The sequence below is a fragment of the Lissotriton vulgaris genome, chromosome 5 (assembly GCF_964263255.1).
Source record: "Lissotriton vulgaris chromosome 5, aLisVul1.2, whole genome shotgun sequence".
NCBI lineage: Eukaryota > Metazoa > Chordata > Amphibia > Caudata > Salamandridae > Lissotriton > Lissotriton vulgaris.
In genome coordinates this window covers 1,187,723,250-1,187,735,300 of record NC_141693.1, presented here as the reverse complement: position 1 = coordinate 1,187,735,300, position 12,051 = coordinate 1,187,723,250, and the positions used below count along the sequence as shown (strand labels likewise).

Below are 12,051 nucleotides of genomic sequence, written 5' to 3'. Positions count from 1 at the left end.
ATAGCTCCAGAGCGGGCCCTTCCATGTGCTTGTCAGGGGGGCCCTCAAATTTCATTACGCCACTGATTTGGTGCAGTGCAATGCAGCGGAGCAAGGTGCTGTGCTGCCCTGCATCAAAGTGAAAGGGCAGGAATCTATGGCATACAGTGCTGTCCTGTCCTTTCGCCCTGCACTGCGCGGTTTCAGCACCCTAGCACCAACACAGGTACCCTCGCATCATGGTGCAAGGGTGCCTGCGTTGCATGCAACCCTGGGAGGTTCTTTCCTCTTTTTATGTGTGTGCCTTGCTTTACTCCACATATTGAAGGCCATTCAAAGCCACGCAAAGTGACTCTGCATGGTCTCATAAATAGGATTTGGTGATTTGGGCCTATGCTGCTTCCCAAAAAGTGATGCAATGGCAGTGCACAGACTTGTAAATATGCCCCTAAACATGAACTGTATAACTCTAGTCATGAAAATGAAAGGGGAGCCTGAGAGAAGGTATAGCATTTTTTTCTGATAAGGGAACCTAAACAATATCAGAAGTCTGGGAAAATAGTTGAATATTGGGCAAATCCAGTCTGTTCCTACATGCCTTCAATATGTATGTCAGTCTGTGGAACTGATTTTGTTTTAAGTGGCATATAGCTGTTAGCTTCTACTTCCATTTTCCTATTTTGGAGGATATGTGGCTGATTACTGGAAAGGATGTTTCTCTTAGTAGCACTTGTTCCTTTTATGGTTCTTTACACAGTGCGAATGATAGAATAGTTTGTTAGTCCTCCAACAACGCAATGCTATTAGAAATACCATGTTGTGCATAGGGTCAATAAGGTAATAACACGATAGTGAAACACAAGTGTCAGGGTTTTTGGTTTTAGTCTGTGTCTAAAATGTGGAGTAAAATTCTATTTCAAGGATAAAGAATTTTCCCCAGAATTGGCATTTGCATGCTGTTTTGTTCCTTAGAGAAACTATCTTTCGACTGTCCACTACTCCAAAATGTTTGGAGATAATTACATCTTCTCCACAGATAGTTGATCTCCAAAAAGTTTGAGATCCTTCCATGGTTACCACTGCAGTTGGTTTTTACAACACACGAGTTGTGAAGCATTTTCCTCCAATGAAAAGCTGGAGTTAGCAACTTTATTTTACATCACTGGCCAGGATTGTGGTAAATTAAGCTGTAGAAACTAATTGTATCTTTGCTATTTGTGGATTTTATTGCAGCATACACATTTATCAACATTACACCATTAGTAGCAGCTTTGTGGAAGAATGTTTTGCATCTTGTGGTGCAAACAATATGTAAAATTCAGTTAACAAGAAAGTTCATGTAGTAAAACTTTTGAAAAGTTGTTCAAGTTATTTAACGGTGTGCAAAATGAGAAATAATTTAAGCAAGTATGAATTGAGGGCTTAAACCTGGACAAATACGAATAGTCTTTAATATGTATGCAGAAAATGAGTAGAGAGATATAGGGGAATACATAAATGAATGAAACATACGAATTGATGCATAAGGGCAACTGTAGTGGGTTGCTAAGTAGAGTATAGGTAATGTAATATAAGATGGGTATCAAGTTTGCCATTCAATGGGTTTACAGGTTCTGCTCTTTAAACATACAGACCACAATATCATTGTTGTTCTGTCTATAGCAGCTCCTCATGTTCTGGGAAAGTACCTTTGTAATTGGATAAATGCTAATAGAATTAGACATGTTATATATACCACTATTCTCTGAAGGATATTGCCATTTGTGGCTCTGTGGTAGTCTAGAAAAAAGATCAAGCAGTCTAAAGATTTCTAATCTCATGGGCTGTATCATGCACATTACGTGCTTCATTCCTGCCGATTCATACTCTGTGATTTAGGCTAAAGCATTTGCATTAATCCCAAACATCAGTGCAAGAAAAAAGATTATATGATTCCAGTATAAAGGGCCGGATTGTATAGAGTTGTTCCTTCCCAGTGGGTTGCACTGGCTCGTATTGGTTACATTGTTATATCACATATGGTTCCCAGTTTAGCTAGTGTGCTCGCCACTGGACTTGTTGCACACAAGGCCTCTGTTTCATAGCCCTGAGCAGTTATCCCCTTCCATGCTCAGTCATGCAGTACACTGCTTGTGTGCTCATGACTAGCTGACCTCGTCATGAACAATGGGATTCATAGATCATCAGCGTGGAGGATGAATTGCTGTAGCATTGATAGTGTTAAGTAACAGACAAATAGATACTTAATGGCCCAGGATGTGAGAGGACAAATTCCACTGTGATCATTCTGAAAGTAGTCAATTATCCCTTTGGAGTAGTATTTTTATAGATTTGTCTTTCTTTCTTGATTTTCAATGCGCAGTACCTCTACCCTTTCCTCTCCTGGGCTGCACAGTAAACAGGTTGTGCCTGGTACCATGAAAACATTCATCTTTTTAGCTTCTGCTGCCTTGTCAATGTTTTCCTACTGTGCCACGTTCTCTAGCTGTTAGTAACCAGCGTGCACTTTTTCTTTTATGTATATATTTTTTTTTTAGTTACTAAAGAGTGAGGGTCCCGATCTCACTGTTGCTCACCCTATCTTTTCCTAATTTGTCTACTTTCTGCTGTGGCCTGCATTGAGGAGGGAGCTCTGTTGTATAATTAAAGTTGTAGCGTCCTCCCCAGCATGGGAGCATGCAAATGAATACACCACACACAAAGCTCTGTAACAGACATATTTATATCTCAGCATACAAAAACAGACTGAGCTCTGATTATGTCATAACAACGAATAACCACACCTTAATACCTCCCAGCAAGTTACGTGATTACACTGCTGAGTCTGGCCAGAACGGCAAGGATCCTAGTACTCGTAGTCTCACAACAGTACATCTCCCCCTTTGTTAAATAAAAAGTACAAACAACTTTCACATCACATTTCCTCAAAAAAGTAATTGAGGTGCAAATAACTAGTTGGCCAGAACAAGTGGTATGAGGTGGTTTAAATACACTCTGATTGTGAACAGATGGCACAGGCTCTAATGCTTGATCTGGATCGTTAGGTGAGATCTCCTCATTCACAATTGCAGGAGTAACTAATGTCGAGGTAGGTGCTTACAGTGTGATCATTCCTGCGTGAACGACTTTTTGGGACGATGTGCCATCACCACTTGTCTTTTGCACGTCACAAACCTCAGTGGATCCACAGCAAACTTGGTGTCTGTTTTCCACTTTTAATTTCTGCTTGACCAGGACCCAGTCACCTTCAGCAAAGACTGCTTCATGAACTCGTGGATGTAGATTGGCATGTGTTTTAATTTCGCACTTTTGAGAAGTGTCTTCGCCATGAACCATACCAGCATTCACGGATCGTTCTATTGTCATCTGTGGAAGTTTGGTTCATATGATACTGCCAAATAGCAAGGTGGAAGACTCTCAGTTGTGAAGTGAGGAATTGCACAATATAATGGAGGTCTTGGCACGGGACCTGGTTTAACACATCCCCTACATTGATGCTCGCTGAATTACCCTTTTGAGGGTACCCGCGAATCGTTCCACAACTCCATTAGCTTGAGGCCATGGAGGTGTACTCCTTTAATGCTTGAAATTTAGTCTGACTAGAAACTCCTTTTATTATTTGCTATTAAATGGCAGTTCATTATCAGATTTAAGAATGGAGGTCATACCCCACGCTGCAAAGGTGTCATTCAGCCACTCAATTAGATTTGCAATAGGTTGTTGATGATACCTCCTCTACTAATGGAAGGCATGATAGTCATTAATGACTACCATGAGTTAATGTTATGTTATGTTATGTTATAAAGGTCTCTTCTATAGCGCACGGCTACTCCATGGAGTGTCCCGACGCTTTGGCAAAGAGAACTAAGAGAACTGTCCATTAAATAAGTGCCCAATAAAAACAACTGCAACTCTTTCCCAAGCTTGTGCAGGACCGTCAGCCATTGTCAGTGGATGCTGCAACACTTAATTGGAAAGGCAGTTGCAAAGATGGCATTCCTGTAGTTCCTGCTCAACACGCTTGTCTAGGGGCAGGGAACAGCACACAGTCTCATAAGGTTCTTAATGAGCTAGTTCAATGTCTTGCTGTCTTAGGCTCTAAGATATGACGTTACTCGAGCCTTTCAATACATGACGTTCTTTGGTCATGGGCAGTTCATCCTGCAAATTTTAGATTTTTTTTTTTTATTCAACATCGTCAGCAAATGGTTGAGCACTCTTCTTCCATGATTGTGTTGAAACAATGTATTTGAGGATAAGTATGTTCCTATTATCATTAGTAGCAGCAATAGCCTGTTCAATGGACAGGGCTGCTGGCGTGCTGGACCTCACAATGAAGTTAATGTACTCCTCAACCGTTTTGGATGTCACACTGTGATGATGTAGCAGTATTCATGAAAAATTATTCAGCAGGTTTTTGATCTTTACCTGGCTTATGTACAATTACCTAGACTTTACTCTCTTGCAGTTGCAACCCTGCCTCTCAACGTGAGGGGGCATCTAAATTTTTGGATTTCCAAAAACAGTGAGCAGTACTTGGTGGTCTATACTGATAGTGAAACGTTTTCCATACAGAAACACATGAAAATGTCCAAAGGCCCACACTACAGCCAAACTCTCCTTCTCTGGCTTAGAATAGGCACGTTCTGTGTCAGACAGGCTTCGATTGGCATAGGCTACAATTTGGATGCCCATTATTGACCCCAGCTCCACCGGGCTCACTTCTAATGTGATCTCAGTATGTAGGTTGGGGAACAAATAGGCATTCTCGGTTGCATTCTCAATCGCATGTTGTATTCTTTTGAAGTTTTGATCACATTCAGCAGACTACTGGAAAATTACACTTTGTTTTGTCAAGTCTCTCAAGGGGGCACTCACAGTAGCCAAGTCACAAATGTGTGCAACAACTGGCCATGCCTAAGAAGAAGGGTATGATGGACGGAGCGTTTGAGCAAATCAAACACTCACCCCCAGTCAACTGATCTGGGTTTAATCCATCACCATTCTTTAGCTCACTCAGCCACCCCAGTTTAGACATGGCCATATGCAAATCAGTCTGACCCTGTGCCTCATGGGAACAGTCCAGCCCGAACTGCCAAGCCATGTCTTCCCTGGGCCGGAAACAAGCATCCTGGGACCGGTTTCAGATTCATAATCTTTATCAGCCAGGCTATCTTGAATCCAGTGGCCAAGTGATCAAGGGACTCACGTCTGAGCATACCCTGCCAACTTAGGGCGAACAACCGATACAAAAGGGGATGATGGATGGAGCGTTTGAGCAAATCAAACACTCACCCCCAGTCAACTGATCTGGGTTTAATCCATCACCGTTCTTTAGCTCACTCAGCCACCCCAGTTTAGACATGGCCATATGCAAATCAGTCTGACCCTGTGCCTCATGGGAACAGTCCAGCCCGAACTGCCAAGCCATGTCTTCCCTGGGCCGGAAACAAGCATCCTGGGACCGGTTTCGGATTCATAATCCTCAACAGCTAGGCTATCTTGAATCCAGTGGCCAAGTGAGCAAGGGATTCACGTCTGAGCACACCCTGCCAACTTAGGGCGAACAAAGCGATACAAAAGGATATGATGGACGGAGCGTTTGAGCAAATCAAACACTCACCCCCAGTCAACTGATCTGGGTTTAATCCATCACCATTCTTTAGCTCACTCAGCCACCCCAGTTTAGACATGGCCATATGCAAATCAGTCTGACCCTGTGCCTCATGGGAACAGTCCAGCCCAAACTCCCAAGCCATGCCTTCCCTGGACCGGAAACAAGCATCCTGGGACCGGTTTCGGATTCATAATCCTCATCAGCTAGGCTATTTTGAATCCAAGTGAGCAAAGGACTCACGTCTGAGCATACCCTGCCAACTTAGGGCAAACAAAGCGATACAAAAGGGGAAGAAGGATCATAGCATGGTGAAATCTTGTGGGGGGCAACTAGCTGACAGTGCTTGAACTGTATCTGAGTCAGGAGTGATTCCCCCTTCAAAGAACATGTGCCCAAAGAATTTAAGTCTGGTCTTGTGGAACTCACACTTTGTTGCATTTAGAGTGAGATCTGTTTCAGCAAGAAACTGGCACATATGTGTAGGAGCCTTCTCATGCTCCTTTTGTGTTGCTCCAAATACCTGTAACTCATCACTGTAAATAAAAGCATGTGTGGCAGGTTGAATTAATCAATTTATAACATCCTGAAATATCACTGTAACCGAAGAAACTCCAAACTTCAACTACTTGTAGCTGAACAAGCCTACATGAGTCAAAAAGTAGTGATGTACCTATGGTCCTCTTCCAACATGAGGTAATGGTATCCCTTGTTCAAGTCAAGAGGGGAAAAGACTTTGGAACCATTCAGTTGATGATCATGTCTGCTATTTTTAGACCAGGATGTCTTTCTCGCTCGATTGCTTTGCTGGCCACGTGCATGTAAATGTAAATGCCCAGTATTTGTAAAGCGCCAACAATTATCCGAAAATGTCAAGGCGCTGAGGGCCGTCAGGAAGATTAAGCACGCTATTGCCCAATGTCACATAATCCTGGGCAGACCCCTGCTGCCAGAGCCAGGGATCGAACTGTGATCCCCAGCGTCCAGGATCAGTTGCCCTGGCATCTGTGCCACACCTCTTTAACTTTCTTCAGTGTGCATATCAACAGAGATGCACACTGAACCTTTACTGTCCTTTTTTGTCACCAGCACTATGAGGGAAACCCATTGGTAGTACCAGAGGAGTGTTCAATGATGTCATGTTTCAACAATATTTCTTGTTCTTGCTCAATGGCTTCGTGTAAGTGGACAGGGACTCTGCTGTGCCACTGGGCAAGAGGGAAAATATCCTCATTATTATTAAGTTGTACTTTCATTATCTTGAGCCTTCCTATGCCACAAAACAACAACGGGTACTGACCCAAAATTTCAGACTGAGCATGGATGTCATATTTGAGAGATTTCAGTCCACTGTCAGCAGCAGAAGCTAAACTGAGAAGGCATGCACTTAACGAAGTTCCTTGAAGAAAGTGAATTGGCACATTGTCTAATGCTGCTTAATGTTGCATTGCTGCTATTAATGACCCTTGACTCTGCATTTGTTTAGAAGCAGCCCACATATATACCTACGTGTTTGGCAGGTTGAAGCATGGCACAGGTGACAGGCTATTGGACATTTCTACTGGCATGATGTTAATTGACACCACTGTCTATGACGAAAATTATGAGGCATCTGTTGACCTTTATTGTAATCTTGGGGCAATATTCAAATGAATTGGGTTGTTTCGTTTAGTGGTATGCCTGTTTCTTGTTCTGCCATGCAAGCAGCCAAACCTAGAGGTGCCAGTTGTTTCTTTGTTGATACCATCATCTCACATTACTGGTGCTTGATAATGACAGTAAAGACCCTTTGTGGATAAACTTGACAATGATCGACTCTGTCTAGTTTTTACTTCTCATAACTGATGTTGCTTTTTAGCCTAGTGGGCATGGCAAGAATGCTTCTGGAACACTCTGGCATCCAATTTGTCATCTTGCGGTGACATATCTGTTTTCTCTTTTGCTTTGCAAACTGTAATGAAGTGTTCTTTCCCACAACTTTTTCATGTCTGTCCTGTTTCTGGATATTTGCCTTCATGGAAATTGAAATCCACATTGGAAACACAATTTCAATTTCTTCAGAAACCTCACCTTGTGTGCATGTATTTTGTGCTTATGCCTGCTTTTCATGAACAATGCTGATTCACCTTGAGCCATTCCTGCTTCCATAGCAGGGGCCTGTTTATCTGCATGTTCTTCTGCCCTCAAGGCAATTAGCACTTTCTCTAAACTGAGTATCTCTCCTAAAATGGGTCTTTTGAATAAGATTGGATGTCAGCCATTGTTGACTCTGAGGCATATGGCTTCTTCGTCATAAAACTCAATAAACTTGCAGCGCTTGATAAGCATGTAATGTCTGGCAACAAACTGATCCATCATTTCACCATCTTGCTGTCTCGCATGATTGAAAGTGTCCCTTTCACATTCGACTTGGGATTGAAGTTGGTTCCTAATGCTTCTTTGATTTTGGCATGATATTGCATCAGCCTGGGAGATTTTCTTCAGCAATTCTTTTACTCCGGCAAGGTTCTTTAAGTATTTATTGGTTTTCTAATTATATACTTCTTCGAGGGCATCTTTGAAGTCATCAAATGTCTCAATCCATGCAGTCCACCTGGCACAATATTCTACTCTGGGCAATGTCGAGTGGTGATTTCAGGAACATGTCTGCTTTTTATTTTGTGCTCCCTTCTGCTGCAGTTGAGAGCATGTGCTGTGCACCTGATTCTGCACTTCTGCAAGCACAAGTCGTGTGCCTGCCTTTGAGTCATCACGCCTGATCGGAGCTCGTATGGTACCATATTCTTTCTTGATGGTTACACTTTTGGCTCTTTCACTTGGTCATTGCTGCCTTTAGCTTTTTGCATTGTACCTGGTTGTGGCTGCCTTTACGTTTCACTTTGTACCGGTGATGGCTTTGTGTTATGGTGCAGCACAATCACTCTTCTTTCAGCCTTAACTGTAGATTCTGGTGGGCTTTTCTATGTGCTCCTCTGTAGGGACTTCAACATTTTCAAAGGCCATGGAGCAGGGCATCAACTCCACATATGCCAACTTCAGACTGCTATGCATTGACTTGGGGCACACAAGGAATGCACAAACAGTTTGTTGTACAGTTGCAAACTCCTCAGGGAAAGTAGTCTTGTTTCTTCAGGTAAGAATCTCATCCTCATAGCCAGATGCAGTGTCCTTCCCACCCGAGAGCATGCCAATTAATATGAGACACACAGAGCTCTGATATAGACATCTTTATTCCTCAGCATACGATCACACACTGCACTCTGGCGATTGGATCATCAACTGCACCGACAGCATCACGCCCTTTGGAAACGACACCCACAGAATGTCCATCAAGCAGTCTAGCTGGCACACTGAAGACCTCAGACTCATAAAATGGCACTGCAAACAACTGGAAAGGGGACGACGTGCAATCAAGGACAATACCGACAAGACCGCCTTCAAGACAGCTGTCAACCTCTACCACAGACAGTTGAGAGAATCAAAGAAACGGGGCTTAGCCTCAAGCATCAAATTCAGCTCCAATATTAGCGGATAACTCTTCAACATCGTCAAAGAACTCTAACCCTTCAGATGCAACTAACAATATTCCCCTTCACTGGAACTATGTAAAAACCTTTCAGATTTCTTCCACGACCATATCACCAACATCTACAGAAACTTCAAACACCAGTCCAAGGCAATCATTTTCTTCAAGCAACACAAATACCCCCTGTTAGAACTGGCTATTTCTGGTTGGCTAAGGCTGATGCCAAAGCCAGGCAGAAACCACCATTCTAGTCAGGGCAAGGGAGTCAAACGCCAAGATAACCCTTGCTCACCCCCTTGGTAGCTTGGCACAAGCGGACAGGCTTATCCCGGAGGCAATGTGTAAAGCATTTGCGCACGCACACAACTGCAACAACATCCTAGGCACACCACAAAAGGAACTCCACACAAGGTTATATAAAAATAACTTTTGTAATGTCAAAACACATCAGATAGTAATCACACAATATACATTGTGCCAACGGGCGTGGGCAATATTCACACAGGATTATTTACAGGAGGACAGGGCCACATGGGCCACTGTCAGAATCAGCACTTCATAGAAATAGCACTTCTAGAACTTAGAATAAGTATAGCACAAAATAACAATTATAGGTCACAACCAGTAACCACTGGTAACAGGTAGGTACACACTACGCAATACTTATAACCATAGGCCTAGATCACGCATGGACACATAACCTCTCTAGTATAACATACCAGGCAAAGCAAACTTCTAAGCATAAGCACCTTTAGAAGTATCACATAAGCATAAAGGCAAAGCACATTACGCATAACTCACATTTGGGCCGAAACAGTATAACTACAGTAGGCAATCTCTCACTAGTCTAAACACATTAGACTCTCCCCCTAAGCATAACTCACATTTAGGGGCGTGACTCACAGTGAAGTAAACTCTCACTAACATGAACCTACACAGGTAAAGTAACCTCACAATCACAGTAATATCACATTGCGCAAAAATCACATTAGGCAATTACCATTATAAACATAGTAAAATCATATTGCGCAGAAATCACACACCAGCCCCCTTGGCCAACTGGCCATCTCAAGAAGGGCTCAAATGCCCTGTGTCCAGAATGTCAGGGCGCGCTGCCAACGCGGCGTCAGTCAGGGGTGCGCCACCGGTGCAAACCTAAACGTTGCAGCTGCCCACTACTTGCTGGGCAGCTTGGAACAGAAACAGGGCCTAAACATTGCAGCTGGCACTAAGTGCTGCGCAGCTGTAGAAGGCCTGGCACCTCTGTGCCATCTCCGCCCCACACAGGGACTCTCCCTCTCAAATTGCGCCTAAACGGTGCAGCTGCCCACTAATTGCTGGGCAGCTGGAGACACAACTGCGACATGGCTCTCACTAGCCCTTAGGACAAAACTGCGCCACTCTGAGCCATCTGGCTTTGCAAATACAAATAGGCGCAGGCTGGAGCCACACTGGGCTCTGTAAATAAGGACGTCCCCCAAACACTGATGCATCCCATGGGGTGAAACACTGGCCTCTTGGGGGCTCCTTGCAACAATCACTGAACCCCTCGTTGGAGCCTCCTAGGCTCGGGAAACACACCTGGCCCCTGTAGCACTCTGGCCCCTCAAACACTGGAGACCTCCAGACTCTGAACAATTTAATGGGGTGCGGGGGAGCCATCATGGCGCCTGAAGCAAACATGCCCCCAAGAATGCGGAACGCACACTGGCCCCAAACACCGGAGGAAAGCGCTCACGAGGCCTTGGGAACCCCCATGGGGGCCTTTGAACTACCTCACCATGTTGGAACGGCCCTCTGAGCATACGGGCTGCTCGGATTCCGTCTCTCTCCACCCCCAGCTCCCTTGGTCACTCACCGGCTGGGGGCGAGGCAGCACTCTGTCTCGGGGGGCTCTGGGGTGGCGCCTTTCCACGCGGGGCTCTCTCTCCTCATGAGGGCCCCGCTTCGTGTCGGGCCAGCCTTCCAGGACCTGCGGGCAACAGGCGGGGCTCTCCCTCGCATATGGGAGCCCCGCTCGACACAGCAGCTTTTCCCGGAGCTCTTCTCCTCTCCGGCCGCCATTCCGGGCTGCAGGCACTCGGCCCGCCCACCTGCTCTGCTTCCGGGTCGCGTAAGGCAGCGGCCCGGCAGCGGCAAAAATACCTAGCTCGGTCTGCGGCGGTGATTTCCTTGGTGGCAAATGAGGGGTGGGCACCCTCGATTTTTAAAAAGTAAACTCAGTGGCACCCTTAAGGAATTTAAAACACGCCAAAGATGAAGGGTGGGCACCTGCGCACCTGGGGCTTATGAAGGGCAGGAACGCTTCCCACAAAGGGAAAACAACAGCGCTCTGCCCAGGAAGGTAAAAATAAAGCACTCTCAAGGCGCTAGGGGCATAGGCAAGCCCACAGGGATGATCCCTATCACCAGAAGGGCCTCCGAGAGGCACAGGATTCAAAGAAAAAGGTCCTGGGGGCAAAGTGAGGCAAAGAGGACCCCTAGAAATAAAAAATCCTCCAGGCATCCAGGTCCATCAGGTATCCAGGGGCTTCGCAGGGCCCAGGGAGGCAAGCCTTCCCCTGGGCCCAATCAGCAGCACGCCCCTGGCAGGATTCAAGTCAGAAACAAGAACATTTTGTAAGGGGACACAGCCCCTTTTGTACAGTAAAATCCTTTGTCTAGCAGGGTGCAGGCAATGTGAGAAACATCTACAACTGGTTATAAGGAACTCCTTTCACTGGCCAGGCTAGGGACATCAGATGCACCACAGGGGGTGGAGCCAGCATTGTGGAGGGAAAACACAGCCCTATTCAGGCCAAGGTGCACCCCTCCCCTCACATCAACATGCTAATCACTCCATTTACCACCGGGGCAGACCCACCCAGACTCTTGGAGCCAGGCTTACCAGCCAGCTCCAGCCAATCACACGCCAGACACAAATTACACAAAT

General features: G+C 45.1%; 1 protein-coding gene across 1 annotated transcript in view; it reads left to right on the top strand.

Annotated features, from left to right (window-relative positions):
• LOC147712246 (uncharacterized) overlaps positions 1–9,128 on the top strand; it is a 168,015-nt gene extending 158,887 nt beyond the window's left edge. The window contains exon 16 of the mRNA XM_086919606.1: positions 8,833–9,128. Coding sequence (XP_086775732.1) covers positions 8,833–9,128 — 296 coding nt within the window. The remainder of the gene's footprint in view (positions 1–8,832) is intronic.
• The last annotated feature ends 2,923 nt before the right edge of the window (positions 9,129–12,051 follow it).